The 19,286-nt window shown below is 37.5% G+C and overlaps 1 protein-coding gene across 1 annotated transcript in view; it reads left to right on the top strand.

Annotated features, from left to right (window-relative positions):
* Positions 1-19,286, top strand: part of fras1 (Fraser extracellular matrix complex subunit 1) — a 271,538-nt gene that overhangs the window by 172,260 nt on the left and 79,992 nt on the right. Inside the window, exons 16-23 of the mRNA XM_073861042.1 lie at positions 4,028-4,168; positions 4,845-4,985; positions 6,222-6,389; positions 11,325-11,465; positions 11,623-11,766; positions 16,546-16,701; positions 18,228-18,374; positions 18,908-19,054. Coding sequence (XP_073717143.1) covers positions 4,028-4,168; positions 4,845-4,985; positions 6,222-6,389; positions 11,325-11,465; positions 11,623-11,766; positions 16,546-16,701; positions 18,228-18,374; positions 18,908-19,054 — 1,185 coding nt within the window. The remainder of the gene's footprint in view (positions 1-4,027; positions 4,169-4,844; positions 4,986-6,221; positions 6,390-11,324; positions 11,466-11,622; positions 11,767-16,545; positions 16,702-18,227; positions 18,375-18,907; positions 19,055-19,286) is intronic.

Here is a 19,286-nt window from a genome sequence, read left to right as displayed (position 1 = left end):
AGACTCTATGACGTCATTTTCCGTCATGAAAATTTTTCCGCCATTTTGAATTATTTGTAAAACCTACTTTTGCGAACTCGTCCTAGAGTTTTTACCCGATTGCCAAGAAAATCGGTATGCAGCATCTAGAGACACTCATGGCAAAAAGTTATCAAAAGAATTTCGATAAACCAATCCGTTATCGTATAGCGCTTCAACGAATTTTAAAAAGAGCGCAAAAAAACAGATTTTAGGCTGTTTCTTCACCAAACTTAGGCTTATTGACACGAAACTTGGTACTTGTGATGCCAGTCAGGAACTGAGGGTGCATGCACAGTTTCGTTGCAGCGCCACCTAGTGGCCAGACAAATGTTTTATAGGCCTATAACTTTGGCTGTGATCAACGTATTTTCATGGGACTTGTTTCCTTGGAGTTTTGAATAGTTGCCGAGTCCAACGATACCAAACATGCCAGGATTTGCCTTACGGTTAACCCTGTGCGGCAAAATAGCGCTTAAAAAACACGCGTGAATATCTCCGCGAGCGTAATTTTGATCGACTCGAAAACACCATAGAAAGAAACTAACCTTACCTTCTGAACAAAAAGTTCTATTGGCGTTATATTAAAATTTCCATCAGAAATGGCCGAAAATTGCAAAAAACGAAAAATGAACTTTAAATTTTGTGTTTTTTACACATAAATGGTTATAACTCTGCCATAAAATGAGATTTTTACACCAGATTTGACACACTGATGTATGTGCACAGTCTGAGGCCACACCAAAAAAATGTATGCTTGCACCACTAGATGGCCTTATAATTGAACAAAACCTTTGATATCAAGCCAGCCCTACGGCCATACAACTGTTTCTTCACTAAATTAAAGTTTATAGTCATAAAACTAGCTAGATGTAACACAATCATGACCTAATGCTGCATGCACAATTTTGTCATTGCGCCACCTACTGGTTTTGAGATAGAAAATGCCATTTTTTGCCTAAAACTACTGCAACAACACAACTAAAACCATGAGTCATCATGGATTATTCCTTTCATGGCTTTGACTATAATCACTTGTGGTTGCCAATTCACTGCCTAGCAACCAATGAGAATACCTTATCAACCGTTTTTCGCAAGAGCTATATCTCTGCATCAGAACATCGTAGAGACACGGGGATGGTCTCTTTTGACTAATTTAACTTGTTATAACATGATGTTTTGCCACTGCAAACACCACTCACATGTCCTTCAGTGCTCTAATGTTCCATGATTGTCAATAACAGAAGGACGATTGCAGTAGACAAGAACATAGATTATTTTTGTTGCTTACTTTTGCTTCTTCATCTGAAATCATTAGGTTTACCTAGGTTCTTCAATCTGCTTATCCAATCTTAATTTTACATCCTGTGCCCTTTTCGGCTTGACCCCGGCATTGCTGCTTGCAGCTATATTTATTAGTTATTCTTCTTCCGCCATTGCGGTCTATGGCAGCCCATAGAACCGTACGTAGGAAAGTTATGAAATTTGGCACACTGATAAAGGACAGTCCAATGTGTCCCCACAGCAAATTTGGAGTCTCTATGTCTAACCCACTAGCGCCACCAACAGTCCAAAGTTGCACTTATGTTTTTGCTTATAACTTCTGATCCGTAAGCCCTAGAAACAAAATTCTTACTTCCTCTGATTCCTTGGCTCAAGACGATTCGATTGGACCCTATGTCGTTATTTTCCGTCATAAAAATTGTTCCGCCATTTTGAATTATTCGTAAAACCTACTTTTTCGAACTCGTCCTAGGGCTTTTCTCCGATTGCCACGAAAATTGGTATGTATCATCTTGAGACACTCATGGCAAAAAGTTATCAAAAGAATTTCGATACAGCAATCCGTTGTCGTATACCGCCTTAACGAAATTTACGTAGAGCGCAAAAAAACAGATTTTAGGCTGTATCTTCGTCAAACTTAGGCCTATTGACACGACACTTGGTACTTCTGATGCCAGTCAGGAACCGAGGGTGCATGCACAGTTTCGTTGCAGCGCCACCTAGTGGCCAGAGAAATGTTTTATACACCTATAACTTTGGCTCCGATTGACGTATTTTCACAGGACTTGTTTCTTTGGAGTTCTGAATAGTTGCCGAGTCCAACGATACCAAACATGCCAGATTTCGCCTTACGGTTAACCCTGGGCAGCAAAATAGCGCTTAAAAAACACGCGCGAATATCTCCGCGAGCGTTATTCCGATCGTCTCGAAAACACCATAGGAAGAAACTAACCTTACCTTCTGAACAAAAAGTTCTATTGGCGTTATATTAAAATTTTCATCAGAAATTGCCGAAAATTGCAAAAAACGAAAAATTACATTCAAATTTTGTGTTTTTTACACATAAATGGTTGTAACTTCGTAACGAAAATATATTTTTTCACCAGATTTGCTACGCTGATGCATGAGCACATTCTGAGGCAACACAAAAAAAATTGTGTGCTTGCACCACTAGATGGCCTTATAATTGAACAAAACCTTTGATAACAAGCCAGCCTTATGGTCATACAACTGTTTCTTAACTAAACTAAAGTGTATTGTCATAAAACTAGCTAGATGTAACACAATCATGACCTGATGTTGCATGCACAATTTTTTCATTGCGCCACCTACTGGTTTTGAGATAGAATATAGTATTTTTGCCTAAAACTACTGCAACAACACATCTAAAACCATGAGTCATCATGGATTATTCCTTTCATGGCTTTGACTATAATCACTGGTGGTTGCCAAGTTACTCCCTAGCAACCATTGAGAATACCTTATCGACCGTTTTTGCAAAAGCTATATCTCAGCATCAAAACATCGTAGAGACACGGGGATGGTCTCTTTTGAGTTATTAAACTTGTTGTAACATGATGTGACCCATGTTTTGCCACTGCAAACACCACTCACATGTCCTTCAGTGCTCTAATGTTTCATGACTGTCAATAACAGAAGGACGATTGTAGTAGACAAGAACTTAGATTATTTTTGTTGATAACTTTTTTGTGTTTTCATCTAAAATTATTAGGTTTACTTAGGTTCTTCAATCTGCTTATCCAATCTCAATTTTACATCCTTTTGTACCCTTTTCGGCTTGACCCCGGCATTGCTGCTTGCAGCTATATTTATATATACATAATAATTACACACAGCACAAACTCATATGTTATGCAAAAAATACTTTTATTTTGTATATCTAGATTAATCTATGCCCAGCTCTAGTGTTGGTCCAACCCTGTATCACGAAATTATGTAGCCTACCTATAGTCTTTTCCGTGACTGACATGTTTTCCGCCTTTTTGCGTGAACATGTAATGCATTTCTGTTTACATGTCACTGTCACGTATTTGTTACTCAACTGTTTTGTCCTATTTTTAAACCATTGACGCTTCGGTTTAGGGTTAGATTTGATGTTTGCGTTAGGAAGTCACTTTAAGTATTGATTTTATACCTTTTTTTCATGATTTTTTTATATTTTATGATTTTTAAACTATTGTCGCCTGGCATTAGCGTTAGAGTTGTTGTTTGAGTAAGGATGTCATTTTATGTAAATCTAACCCTAAACCGAAGCGACAATGGTAAGAAAATAGGACAAAACAGTTGAGTAACAAATACGTGACAGTGACATGTAAACAGAAATGCATGACATGTTTACGCAAAAAAGCGGAAAACGTGTCAGTGTCACGGAAAAGACTCACAAATTTGCATGACTATAGGTACGTAATTTTGTGATACTGGGTTGGTTGGTCACTAATACTATAAGTAATATAATTGTAATTTTTTTTTGTAAATGACATTGTAAATGAATATTTTGGGTTATCTACTTTCATTATATATATTTTTTTATTTAAATAAACATATGCATTGTGTTGTAATTAAATAATACTTTTTTTAAACTTTAGCAAAAACAAAAATGCTGTTTGATTGGCATGTTTTAAACATACAAATAATCTTTAAAACTTCAGATTTTTAAACTGATTTTTGTTATGTTCATTATATATCTGTATGTTTGATATTGTAGCCTGTGACCCTTCATGTGTGACTTGTCAACCTGGCAGTCCTCGCTGCATGAGCTGCCCCGCTGGACATGCGTTGCATCATGGGAAATGCAAAGCACAATGTCCACCACAGCATTACAAAGACAACCATGGGCGTTGCCAAGGTTAAAAATTACTGTTTTTAATTTTTGTTCAAACTTTTTTTTATTTATTTACATTAAAGGGGCCAAGGCACAAGACTTTTTAAGATGTCAAATAAATCTTTGGTGTCCCCAGAGCACATATGTGAAGCTTTAGCTCAAAATACTATATAAATAATTTATTACAGCATGTTGAAATTGCCACTTTGTAGGTGTGTGCAAAAATGTGCCATTTTGTGTGTGTCCTTTAAAATGCAAATGAGCTGATAAAATTCAAACACTGATCACAATGATGGTGGTTTGTTGCAATTAAAACTCAATTGTGCTTTTCTCTGCACTAAATGGCAGTGTGGTGGTTGGATAGTGCAGAATAAGGGGTGGTATTGTTTTAATAAGAGCTTCTTATGACATCATAAGGAGAGCCAAATTTCAACGACCTATTTTTCATGTGCTTGTAGAAAATGGTTTACCAAAACTAAGTTACCAGGTTGATATTTTTCACATTTTCTAGGTTAATAGAAACACTGGGGACACAATCATAGCACTTAAACATGGAAAAAGTCTGATTTACATGCCATGGCCCCTTTAAAAACGTAATTTTTTTAAAGCCGTTTTTAATATTTGTTCAGATATGCTCTATATTTTAATTCATTTAAGGGCTCTCCTGAACTTCGTCTCTTACTGTTCTTTTTTCTTCCAGCATGCCACAGTTCATGTGCATCCTGCTCAGGGCCCTCCGTGTCTCAGTGCATCTCCTGCCCAAGGTCTCTCATCCTGAACCAAGGCCAGTGTGTGGAGTCCTGTGGAGAGGGCCTGTTCTCCAGAGGAGGCCACTGTCACAGTATGAGTGCATTTAAGATATTCATCCAACTGTTACGTCATGATGTTGTGGAAAACAGGGCATGAAAACCGAGGATAGAACACACTGTGGTTTCTCTAAATTATTATTATTGTTAGTTATTTGCATAAAATATTATTACGGTGCATTTATAAATGCTATCATCTAACAGTTTAGCTGCAGGAATAGATAGATGGATAGAGGGAAGAAGAGATTCATGGAGGGATGGATGAAAGCATAAATCCAGGGTTGCATCCCTGCAAAGAGGATTGCAGTGATGAAAGTAAAAAAATATAACAACAGTTGAGCTGTGCTGCCTTTGCATACATGATAAAAGATTAATATAACAGGCCAAATAATTCCTCAAGCATAGGTGGTACAAGACTGCTTTCTTACCGCAAAGGTCATGGGGTTCGATTCTCAGGAAATGATAAAAATGTACTTTGAATGCACTGTAAGTCCCTTTGGATAAAAGTGTCTGCCAAATGTGTATCATTCATTAATATTGCATTACACAGTACTGTCACATACTGTAGCAGATGTCAAAAATGATTCCCAGTACAGCTTCCAAGACTACTTTGGTGTCAGATAGGGTGTTTGTCAAAATACAGTCACATTTTTTAGCCTGAAAAGCATACCAACTGATCACATTATGAGGTAACGATTTGAAAGAAAAGGACCATGCATGTGGAATGAATGACTTTTGTTCCATTATCTTACCTGTTGCAGTAGCTGTCCCCTGCCCCAGTACATCAATCAGTGCTGCATTGCAGGAGAGAGAGAGAGAGAGAGAGACTGTGTGTCCAGAATACAGATAACCTTCTCTGGAGCCTCTGTGTGTAGATACAGACTGTTTGTGTTCATATTAGACTTTAAGCAACTCACTAAAGCCTTACCAGGGACCACTGCACTCATAAGCAATAGGGCCAACCTCATGATCCTTATGGTAAAAATAGTTCAATCTTATTGTAATTATGATATAAATGCCAAAATAATGAGTTAATATACAATTAACTTACTCTTGGAGCAATAAAAATGTTCTTAACATGCCATTTATGCATTTGAAAGACAAAGTAGGGTGTAGCACAATTGAGGAATTCGGTGTTCAATCCATACATTATCTGGAAATCGAACCCATGACTCTGCTGGCATTGCAAGTACCAAACTCAATCATTTGAGCTACACTCATGTTTGTGTGCATCCTTGTCGTTTTAGCATGTTCCTTCTCTCTCTGTGCAGGATGCCATGTGTCCTGCAGGGCATGCGTAGGGCCTGATTTCTCAGACTGCATACGCTGTGTAAAACCAGAAGAGGTTCTGCAGCCTCAGAATGGACATGTGTCTCACGGGTCCTGCATGTCTGCCTGCAGGCCACAGCATTACCTTGACCCGGATCGGACCTGCAGAGGTGAGTTCGTAAGGTTCATAATCGTTCTTTTGAGAACACACACACATGCACGTATCTCCAGATGCTCAGCTGCAGATTATGAATGATAAAATTCCAAGATAATAGCTGCATTTTCTCGTGTTGAAAACACACCTGAGGTTTTTGCACTAGATCCTAATCTTAGACAGCTAAAATGTGTTTAATGATTCTGCAGAATCACTGTTGTTTTGCATGTTAAATCTTGTAGAAAATTGTATTTAACATTGAAAATTCTGACCAATCTGCACAAAAAGGAAAGCAATTGAGCAAATTTTTACAGGTTAGGAAAGTAAGTACGTTTGTTTAGCGTTGATGTCAACTGGTATGAAAATTTCTGAATATTTCTGGTAGTGAATGCAGGCTTTTTCTAGTGCACAATAATAATAATAAAACTATAACATTACCAACAAAACCTTACTTTAAACTATTGAATAACATTTACAGTTGTATGTTTCTATATGCAAGCGTACACTACAACATAGTCTGAATGTCTGTATATTTGATGTGGCCACATGCTGAGAGCTTCAGCACCAGAAATTACATAATATTAAATTAGGTTTTGATAAAAAACAACACATATCTGTGCTCACTGTTGTATTCCTGGGGATGGTGAGAAATTGACCAGCAGGATGTTCATTCAGTGTGGTTCAAGTGGTTCTTTCTTCAATGAAGTCCTTTGTGCTTAACCAGCGTGCTCAGACAAATATTGGGCTCCCTCAGGGGTACTTGTCTGAAGTGTGCATGTGTGTGTGTGTGTGCGTGCGTGCGTGTGTGTGTGTGTGTGTGTGTATGTTTATGTACTGATGGATCAAATGTCATGTAGAGGAAATTCCAATGTGTAAATCCTTCTCCATTTTAAGTCAGTCTGTTTGCATTCCTGTGTCTGTATGTTAGTTCACTTCATAAGGTCATGATAACCATTAATAATTACATAAAGTGCTACTGAAGTGTTGAAGTTTGATGCAAAAAACAAGTGCCTAAATGTTTTACTTACCCTGAAGTTTGTATGTCAACATCCTTTAATTTACTCTCCCTATAGTCAAGAATTTAAAAAGCATCTTTGAGCACCAAAATATCATATAAAATAGTTTTACCTGTCACCATAGTTTCTTCATGCTTTAAAACAGCTTGAATGCAACTCTAGCAAGGGTCTAAAAAACTTTTTTACAAATTTGTTTAAACTGTCTTTATATACCAATACATAATTAAAATGTAAGTACTCTAAAAAAGAGAGAATAAAACTCGAGTGTCTGTAGACCTTTCATGACTGTTTTAAACACAGCTAATTATTTCCATTCGGGACGAAACAAATGATTGGCTTCCGGGACTATGACTCTCTCTCGCGACCATGGCACCACCCCTGTTGCTACGGGATCTGCCTACACATGCGCACACCCGATTGATTTGAACGTGCACGAGGCACTCTAGGAAGAGCAAAAGTACGGCAGAGAAAGAGCATTCAGAACTCACAGTACCTGCGTATCCAGTCAGCGAAGGCAAACAAGGCAAAAGGAATAAACGAAGAAATCAAACGAGAGTTAATATCGTGTGGCTTTTCCTTGAGTCGACGATGCGGTAGCGGTATTGTCTCTGGAGTGTAGTCCTCATCAGAGTCAACAATGCTTTCATCACGGAAACTCTTACATGCAATACACCGTTTATGTTATGAATCTTCCACGAAATTCACGTTCATCACAGTGTAACTGATGTTAATAAAAAAACTTGTATCAATGCAATCTGTTTTTAGCTTTGTCTTATAAATATAACTAGCTCGTTTGTTACCGAATCCAACAAAATATATTGTAAACTTTACCAGTATCGATATGCTAGCATAGTGAGTACTTAAATTGTGTGATCGTGACATGATGTTACTACATGCACCGCGCTCCTTCCTCTCCGCTCGTCTCAGCAATGCCGGTCGGCGTCGCGCATTCATGTGTTTTGGGGGCGTGGCTTTAGAAGAAACCCAGAAGGGAGGGAGTGGAGTGAATGGAAAAATGAGTCGTGAGAGGTCTACAGACACTCGATTTTTATACTCTCTTTTTTCAGAGTACTTACAGTTTACTTATGTATTGGTATATAAAGACAGTTTAAACAAATTTGTAAAAAAGTTTTTTAGATAATTCCTGCCTATCCTGCCTTTAATGGTGCTTTTCCATTGCATAGTACCTCACGGTTTGGGTCGCGTCATCGCTATAATGTAAAAGTTTACCTTTACTGTAGTGCTAGCTTGTGCTGTCTCGAGCAAACATGTTGTCTTCTGTGCTCTGCTATAAGTTCCCAAACTCCCTTTTAGCGATGAAAAATACCCCCAGGTTGTGAATCAGGAACACCATACCAATTTTTTTCCAGACTTTCAATTTGTGGCGGCACATTCACGGCGCGCACGTCCGCATATATGCTTAAGTGCAACTTAAATGAGGCTCAGCGGAGCATGTCGACCGACGCCACGGGTGTTCGTACAGAAACTTTCATGTCAGACATAGGTGGTGATACATGCGTGTGCAAACATGGTGGTCAATTTTATTTTTGTGGTGGACTGAGAAAGAAATGAATGTATGGGAATGTACAATGACGCTCTCACTTGTATGATGTCACAGCAGTAGGCAGAACATATAACGACACACCTGTAATCCCTCCCACTCTGAAGTATTACTAAACTCAATGGAAAAGCTAACCAAGCCAAAGTGAGGTGAGGTGAGCTGACCCGACCTGACCCAAACCAAACCGTGGGGTACTATGCAATGGAAAAGCGCCTTTAGTATACACGGATCTATGAATATGCAACTTAGGCTCCGCCTCTACTATTGCACTGCTCGGACAATTCCATAGGCATCCAAACATACAGGGCCCTATTTAAAATATCTAAGCGCATTGTCTAAAGCGCACAGCACACAGTCTAAAACGGTGTGTCTGAATCCACTTTTGCTAATTTAACGATGGGAAAAATGGTTTGTGCGCCTAGCGCACAGTTTTAATGGGGTTGTTCTTATTCTCGTAATGAGTAATGGGTGTGTTTTGGGAGTAACATGCAATAAACCAATTAGAGTCTCAGCTCTCATCCCCTTTAAAAATCATTTGTGCTCGCGCCATGCTGATTCCCTATTTAGATGGCGGAATTTTTTTAAGACATGCTTTTTTCACCGTTAAATAATGGCGCAAATACCAGTTATATCACACACGCAAATATTAGTAAATCGCATTGCATGAAGCATTTAAATACTCTTCTCACATTAATTTTGCATCTGAAAGGGAAACTCCTAGAAATGCATATGCAATAAGGTCAGTTGCAAAAATAACTAGATCAGTGCTAATTATCCACTGCGCGTCTTTAGTAAATCCCTACATTCATTATTTAACGCCATAGTGATGGTTTGCGCTGGTGCAAGCTGTTTGTAAATCTGGCCCTAAGTCTACCATAAAAATAATATGATAGAGTAAGTCAACATTTATTTTGTGCTAGTGCCATATTACTTTTAGAAAGAGATGGCAAGTTTATGATGAAATAATCGTAATGTTTTTCTGTCCTTGTCCCTCAATACACAAAAAAAAACATGTAGGGGATAAATTATAATGTGTCTTTAAAAATCGATTGAGAGTTCAACCCATTACTGCCATTGCTCAGTTCCAAGACTGATGTACTATTCTCATCTTCTTGGCTTTATTTCAAAACACCCCACGGGCTGAAATGTCATTTGAAAGAATAATGGGCAATATTTAAAGCCTTCAGACATGTTTATTGTATACCTGAATTGCATTAAAAGATGGCTCAAACCTGTCTCCCAAAGAATACAGATGGGCCGAGTTAGCATTTAGTATGCTTGCTGTTCCTCTTGAGGCAACATACTCAATTATGTGGATAGATAAGCTCTCTTTGTGTTGATCAACAATGAAACCTGCCAAAACAGACAAATCATTTAAAGACAAAGATTATTTTGTGTCATGGACATCATAGTGGCCTAATAGAGCCAATGTTGTCACCTGTCTTGCTCCAAATCAGCATGTTTGTATTTTTCTGTAACTTTTGCTGTATGTGTGTGTGCGTGCGTGTGATCCAGCCTTCACACCTGTCTTTTTGAGCGTGCTCACTTTATTTAGCTGTATTCACACTTCTTGGGTCTCTGAGTGACATGCATTTAGGAGGAAATGCTTTCAGTCTGCATATACAGTTTGACTTGCAGTGCGTGTGTTCACTACTTACTGGGATGGGTTAAAGGCAAAGATCACATTTCGAGTATGCATTGTATACTTGACAAGCATGTCACTTTCAACTTTTCATCTTCCAAACTTAGCTTAAGATCTTTGATGAGTCTAAATGCTCTTCAGATTTTGGGAATGGGACTGTATAAGAACCATGCTTTGCTATTGCACTCCATATCTGTGTTTTAAAGCACGCTTGATGTGGTATTGTGGTCTACGCTCGCTAGAGTCCATAAAGACCACAAGGATCTTTAATTTATAACCACCTACCCCCATTTGTGGCCACTATGTGTTGACCCCATAATAGATTGTTGCTTATGTGGTAAACTATAAACTTTGAAAAGACTGTGACCAATATGGGACAGAGACATTGGATTCTGGTGCAAGTTTTGTATCTACATTAGGCCTATAGCTTTCACATTATGTTAACAGTTAGTGTAAACAGTGCACTCCTGCTGGGTTGTATCAACCCATGGGTAAATATGGACAAACCCAAGAAAAACTCCACATTTGACCCAACCATGGGTTCAAACAACCCAACGTTGTTAGAGTGTAATGAAAAGGTTTCATTGGAAAAAAATCAATAGCAGTCGTAATCATTTAAGGGACTTTTTAACGTATCAGAGCTTTTAGAAATCTTTGTGGTACAGGGATTATATGTGTGAGGAAGTCTACAACAGTAAAATATATTATATAGCCCCATCTTTTCTCCATTAGGGTGTCACACCTCATGTTCAGACTGCACAGGTGGAAATTTCCAGAACTGCACGTCCTGTGTACAACCAAGTGTTCTTCACCAAGGGCAGTGTCTCAATAAATGTCCCAATGGCTTCTTTGCTCAAGACCGCACATGCCAAGGTATATTATTTTATTTTTAAGTTTTTGTTTAGGTTCTTTAAAAGAAACTACGCCTATTTTCCCCAGTGAAGAATCACAGCTGATAGATTGTTGTGCTAAAATCTTATGCCAGTTAAGTTTATAAAATTATTTGTCTCCTTTTTTGCTCTCTATTCAGCCTGTCACCCATCATGTAAGGAGTGCACAGGCCCCTCTCAGGCGGACTGTTCTGCTTGTCCTGCTCATGCCAGCCTCCATAACGGATACTGTCGAACCAGCTGCCCTGAGGGCCAGTACCTGAATGCCGTGGGCTACTGCAGTGGTAAGCGTAAATCGTCTTTCCAAACCATGACCAGAACATTGCTTAAATGTTTCCAAGTGACACCTTCGTTATCAAATCATCCCTCCTGCTTGAGTTTATGGTGTCGAATGACCACATTTAGCCTTCAAGGGGGATTTAGAGATTTAGTGTTCAAAGAGAACTGAGGTAGCCTATTGTGGTAGAGTCACAAGAGATGCCAAGAGCAGGGCAAGAAGGAAAGTATGATCATTCTTTTCGGGGAGAATGTGCTCTAAGCCAGTTTTACTTATTGGAGTAGGCATTTTTATTATCCTGTTATTTGAGTGTTAATGAAATGTGGTTTAGGAAGCCATCTGTTCAAAAAGAAAAGGTTTTTCTGCAGAGACCACAAAACTGCAGAAAAACAAATAGTGTGCAGTAAGTGTTGAAAAACCTTCAGATTTAGGCCTCACCATAAATGTGATTCACAATTATCACACATTTTAAACTATATAAACAGTATAGAGTTCAAGTAGAAAGCAAAAAGAAATGAAACAAAAGTAACCTGTTTTACTACAAACTGCTAGGTTATTTCAAACCATGGTTGGGTAAAATATGGACAAACCCAACCGTTAGGTTTAAATGAACCTTTGCTATGCATGTTGTTTAAACCCATGTTCAGAAAAAACTGTGTATGCAGCCTTTGGGTTAAATTAACATAGAAAATTTTTATATTTGACCCAACAATGGGTTAAAACAACATACCTAGCATAGGTAAATTACCAACCAAGGGGCTGGGCTCATCCCTTTTTGACCTAATGCTGGGTTAAAAAATAATATTTTTTAGAGTATACCAAATCTATACAGTATCTGTTATAATGGTCCATATTTGGTTCTGCCCTAGTAACAGCTGGGGTACATATTTTGACAATTTTTTGCTTACAGTGTTGGGGTGTTAAAGGATTAGTCCATTTTCTTAAAAAAAATCCAGATAATTTACTCACCACCATGTCATCCAAACTGTTGATGTCTTTCTTTGTTCAGTCGAGAAGAAATTTTGTTTTTGAGGGAAACATTCCAGGATTTTTCTCATTTTAATGGAACCCAACACTTAACAGTTTTTATGCAGTTTAAAATTGCATTTTCAAAGGACTCTAAACGATCCCAAACGAGGCATAAGGGTCTTATCTAGCGAAACGATTGTCATTTTTGACAAGAAAAATAAAAAATATGCACTTTTAAACCACAACTTCTCTTCTTCCTCCGGCTGTGACAAGCCAGCGCGACCTCACGTCATTGCGTAATGACGTGGAAAGGTCACGTGTTACATATATGAAACCCACATTTGCGGACCATTTTAAACAATAAACTGACACAAAGACATTATTTAGTATCATTCCACATGCAACAACATCGAAACGGTCCTCTTTCTCCACACTTGTAAACACTGGAGCGTAGTTTCGATACGTCATCCGTGACCTCTTGACGTTATGACGTATTGCGTGAGGTCGCACTGGCGCGTCACAGGACCGGAGGAAGAAGAGAAGTTGTTGTTTGTGCATATTTTTTATTTTTCTTGCCAAAACCGACAATCGTTTTGCTAGATAAGAACCTTATGCCTCGTTTGAGATCGTTTAGAGTCCATTGAACCGAAATTTTAAACTGCATTAAAACTGTTACGTGTTGGTGTCCATTAAAATCCATTAAAATGATAAAAACCTGGAATGTTTTCCTCAAAAAACATAATTTCTTCTCGACTGAACAAAGAAAATTTTTAAGAAAATTGACTAAACCTTTAATAGACATTGTGTAGTAATGTAAATCAAAGGTTGGGTTTGTCCATATTTTACCCAACTATAGGTTAAAACAACCCAACATTTTTAAAATGTGAGCACAAAGAATTGCAAGAAATGCACAATAAGTAATTACAAACAGTTCGGTCTATAAATCAAGCAAACATATATATCAAAATAGCATTTTTAATTACGAACAAGATGACAGAGCCAGTTGTTGAGTCCTGTTCTCGACTCAGCATGACTAATAAATGATGTCTCATGGACTGAGGCTTTGAAGCAAATCTCATCTGCTTTATGCAATCATCTGCTTTCATCTATCCACCTTCGCTGATATAAGAGTTACACAATCTACAGAATCATTCATTTCAAATCCTAGATTAGGTTTCCTTTATTCGCCACAGTCACATCTACTATCAAGAATGAAGATTCAGTGCAGAACAGTGAAGATTTACATTATTTTTATTCTTTTGGCAGAGGCTTTTTATCCAAAGCGACTTACAAAAAAGAAAGCATTTAATATTGTCAATGAGCTAACAATAAATGTAGTCTAGAACAGTGGTTCTCAAACTTTTTTGTCATGCGGCCCCACTTATGTATGGTGCATCCCTTTATGCCCCCCCAAAAATTTACGACATAAAACATTCCAAAATTTTAATTAAACAAAACATATTAAAGTATACAATGTAGTGTTGTTGGTTAATATTCTTATTTTTCTGAGGCTTTATTACACAGAATTTATGACAAATTAATTTATTTTAAAATAAATTAAAATATAAAATGTGTTTATACTGGGCCCCCCAGCACCATATCAGGGCCCCCAGTTTGAGAACCACTGGTCTAGAACATCACAACAGCCAACCGGCGCATCATTCAACAACTGATAAACAAAGCGGAAGTATCATAGCAAACAAAGCGCTCAGCTGAAAAAAAGCTGGCAAGCACATACAGTCGGGGTCCGCTTGGCGCTTTTAGCCATGTTTAAACGCTTTGGTGTACACACCCCTTAAAGCTAGGAAAGATGAACAATATTTTTAGGAGGTATGAGAATGATTTTAATCCTTAGGACAACAAGCTTAAAATCAGAAACAGGATAGAACAGGATAACTATATAGCCTACTGTATTTCTTTATACTTCTCTAGGACAAACAGACATAAATGTAATAGATAGATAGCTACACTGTCAAATAAAAGGTAAAAAACTGTATATTTCCTGTCACTGGGGTGGTACTCTCAAAGGCTAATTTTTGTACCTTTATGGGTATACAACACATTGAAATGTTGTTCCTTTTGGGGTACAATATTATACTCTAAGGACGTACTGTGTACCTTAAGAAACACTTTTGTTAAACAGTTCAATTTTAGTGGTACAAGGTTAATTGTACCTTTAAAGGTACACAATAGATCCTTAAGGTACAGTTATGTACCCAAAGAGGTACAATGCTCGTATTATTTTTAGTATACCTGTAAAGGTACAAAACAGAACCTTAGGGTACAGTTTTTTTCTGACAGCGTATAGTTATTTCTTATTTTATGTCACTGCCATCAAAAATCATTTTTAATAAGAAAGGGTATGTCATTTTAGAAGTAATATATGTAATTGCATTAAAAAAATGGGTAACACTTTACAATAAGGTTTATTAGTTAACTACATTAGTTAACATGAACTAATAATGAACTGCACTTATACAACATTAATTAATCTTTGTTAATGTTAATTTCAACAATTAGTAATACTTTATTCAAATCTTGTTAAGTAAGGAATAATTGACAATGGGCCGTTGAATTATTACAAAAATAATGCACACCCGAGGTGGTGATGCAGCTGTGCATTATTTTTCAATAATTTAACGGCCCAGAGTCAATTATTCCGCTTATACTACCACACCCACCGCCGTGGGTTTCCCAGAAAATAATTGCACACCTTAGAACGTTCACCAGCCAATCAGATTCAAGCATTTAACAGAGCCGTAGTATAACGTTAGTTAATCCACTGTGAACTAACATGAACAAACAATTACCAAACGCTGTATTTCTATTAACTAACATTAACAAAGATTAATAAATACTGTAACAAATGTATTGCTCATGGTTTGTTCATGTAAGTTAATACATTAACTAATGTTAACTAATGAACATTATTGTAAAGTGTTAACAAAAAATGCTTTTGAGAAGTTAAGACATTTATTGTCAACTCTGTGTGAACGTTTAATGTCTGATATTTTTCTTGTTCTGTGTAATGTGTTTTTTACTGTGTCATGTTTTAAGTGCACTGTGTGATTGATGTGACAGTAAATAGCTCTGGAATTATAGTTTTTGGGATTGACATTGATCTGTTTGGTTTATGTTCTGTATTCCTGCTTATAAATGTGCTGATGAAATAGGCTTCATTCTCTTTCCGAACCTATCTTTATCTAAATAGCTCAGTGTTTAGCGGCTAGAGTTTATAGGACTTGTTAATGTCAGAATGTTTTGAAATATACATTATTTAGCGTGCAAGGGCGTTTATAGAAAGCGCATTATAACATATCAGACAATGACAAAGCAAAATCCCTTTTTTCACAAACCTTTTTTTCAGTGATCGTGTTACATAAAAAACGAAATTAAAATGAAGCATGAGATTTATTTATAAAGCAGAGAATATGTACTGACGCTTCAGTGCCTGCATATTCTCTGCATATTGGCCCAAGAAAGAATTGGTTGATAAGCATCACTTTATTATCAGCACCCTTAGCGTGTCCATGGCAATGGAGTCAGTCTACTCCCATAGCTGATAAGCAGTGAGAAAACATATAGAGATGAAGAGAATGTTTACTTTTACACCTTTAGAAACTTCATGATAAGAATCTGAATTATTATTCTCTCTCTCTCTCTCTCTCTCTCTGTGTCTGTCTCTCTCTGTGTCTCTCTCTCTCTCTTTTATCCTGGTTCAGAGTGTTCTTACAGATGAATTATTGAATGTATCACCTTATGATTGCCATTAGGAAGGCTATTTCATGCTCATTTATATGTGCTCTCTCTATTTCAGAGTGTGAGGAGGGGTGTCAGCGGTGTGTTGCAGATCTCCAGTCGGGCTTTGGTACAGTGTGTTTGTGGTGTAAGGTTCCAAAAATGTTTCTGCTGGGAGATCACTGTGTACCGCAGTGCCCATCCAAATACTACCGGAGGCATGGATCATGCAAAAGTGAGTGATAAAGAACAAAACATGCAGTAAATTCATATTTGTATTATCATTACAACATATTCAAAGAGTTTTGGCCACCATGAAAAAATTGCAACTGGATGCACTGATGTGTATAAGACCCTTATGTTTGACTGCTATGGGCTCTATCTTACACCCGGCGCAATGTGCGACGCAAGTGTCTTTTGCTAATTTCCACCTTGCGCAATTATAATTTTCACGTTTAGCGCCGCGTTGTTTAAATAGCACATGCATTTGTGCCCTCTTTTGCGCCCATGGGCGTTCTGGTCTGAAAACGAGGTGTGTTAAGGCGCATTGTTGGCGCGTTGCTATTTTGAGGAAACTAAAATAGACTACGCCATTGACCAACAAAAACCTGGTCTAAAGTTAATTGCGCAATATGTTTTTTTGTTATTTAAAGAGCACATTAGTAATATGCGCCTAAACGGGACGACAACACAGGTGTGCTTATCACATACATGAATGCGCAGCAGCACAAAAACTCTTTTAAAAATGAAAGATTAAAGGATTGAACGTAAAAGATTATTATTGAGTCTCTTGGACATAAATGAGGACCGATTATTAGACGTTAGAAGGCACAAAGAGTTGCTTCACCTGCAGCCTGGTAAGTAAATAAATGCTTTGCTTTAAACAAATGCATCTGTTTTTAAATGTTTTTTTTAAATGCTACCTCACGGATTTATTGTATATGATGACTCTGTACCTGTGGATATGGTGAGATGAGAAACATTTTTAAGTAATGCTTAAAAAAAAAACTGACGCTGTCCAAGTGCTGAAACGTGCGGAGATCTGTTTGTAAATTCTTTATCTCCTGTTTGTTACAAATAATGTATTTTTACAGTACAAACCTTTTCTTACATACTTGTAAATAATTTTTTTGATATTGGATAGCCATACATTTAAAGCAATTAAAAGCCTGCTTTTTTACTTCCATGACTAAAAGAAAACGGGTTTTAAAGGTTTTAATGAAAAAAAATAACACTTTCAATACAAGTGAAAACAACACAATTATTTAACATTAATCTTAAACTGGGGATCTTCTTCCTCCGCTTAGTTTTTCAGTTTACAAAGTCCGTCATCTAAATAGGGATTGGACATAGCGCCAGCGCAACTGGCTTTTAAAGGGGATGAGAGCTGAGAATCTCATTGGTTAATTGCACGTTACGCCCAAAATACTCCCATTAATCATTAAAAAAAATAGGACCAACCCTTTTCAACCATGCGCTTGGCGCAAAAAACATTTTTCCCGTCGTTAAATTAGCAAAAGTGGATTCAGACACGCCTATTTAGACGTTGCACTGTGCACTGTAGACAATGCGCTTAGATCGTTAAAATAGGGCCCATATGTCACCGCATGAATATTCAATCTTTCAAATGTGTCCCTTCACTCTTTAAGTCATTCCACTGTTTACCCTTTATTAAAGCAAGGAGTGTGTAATATTTTTACGAAGCCTTGGCTTACATTTAAAAAAACATAATTTTTACTGCCCTGATCTTGCGTTTTAAAGAATGCCACTCTTCCTGTGAGGAGTGCAGTGGGGACGGTCCTATCTCCTGTACTTCCTGTTTGGCCCCTGCTGTTCTGGCCCCGTCCGGTCTCTGCATCACCCACTGTCCGGTTGGATATTACGCTGATGAACACAGAGTGTGCCAAAGTAAGAACATCTTCATAATATTGCTGTTTACCTCAGTGCACCCTCATTGACTATAATCTAATAGTTAAAGGAGCGTTTCACCCATAGAAACATTAATCTTTATTGAAAGTGTGTCATATTTGTAGTCAAAATGTAACATACATTTCGAAGTTGGTGCCTATTTGACCGAGAAAAGGGGTGTTTGTAGTCTCACCCCCTCAACAAAGATATTGGACTTCCTGCTTTCAATGATGCAATATGATGATTTTTACATCATTGAAAGAAGGAAATGCAACACTGAAATCTGTATTTCTCCTGTCTCAGCGGCAACTGAGGAAATGATGCACGACCATTCAAAAACATGACTGGGGTTCTAACTATACAAAGCTTAATGCAAATGGGTGAAGTGTCCCTTTAATATATAGACTTTCTGTTTGTCTATCTGAAATCTGTTAAGTTGTATATCCTATTTGCTCATGGTTTAAAAGTTTACTGAAGATCAAATAAAGCTTCACTTTTGAGTATTGATGATTTGATTATTGTGTGTGTTACAGTGTGTGACAGCCAGTGTCTGAGTTGTGAGACGGCTGGTGTGTGTACGTCCTGTAGGGATCCAGCTAAAGTGCTTCTTTTTGGAGAGTGCCAGTATGAGAGCTGTGCTCAACAGTATTATCTCAACACAACCACACGCACGTGCAGAGGTGAGTCTGTCAGTCATATACACGCTTGTGTTCAAACTATGTCATGATACATCAGATGTTGTCATTCATGTGTGTGTGTTTGTCAAATTTTTTGCTGGGTGAACGTTGTTTCATATTTTTAACACATTGAATTTCAAAATGACATTTGCTTAAAAGAAGTCTAGTTCAATTGACTAAAGTATACTTTATATGCGTCTGACATGTTTCATTTTTATCAGACTCTTAATGGATT

The sequence above is a fragment of the Misgurnus anguillicaudatus genome, chromosome 22 (genome assembly GCF_027580225.2).
Source record: "Misgurnus anguillicaudatus chromosome 22, ASM2758022v2, whole genome shotgun sequence".
NCBI lineage: Eukaryota > Metazoa > Chordata > Actinopteri > Cypriniformes > Cobitidae > Misgurnus > Misgurnus anguillicaudatus.
Note: the sequence above shows the minus strand (reverse complement) of the source record. Positions and strands in the feature narration are given on the sequence as shown.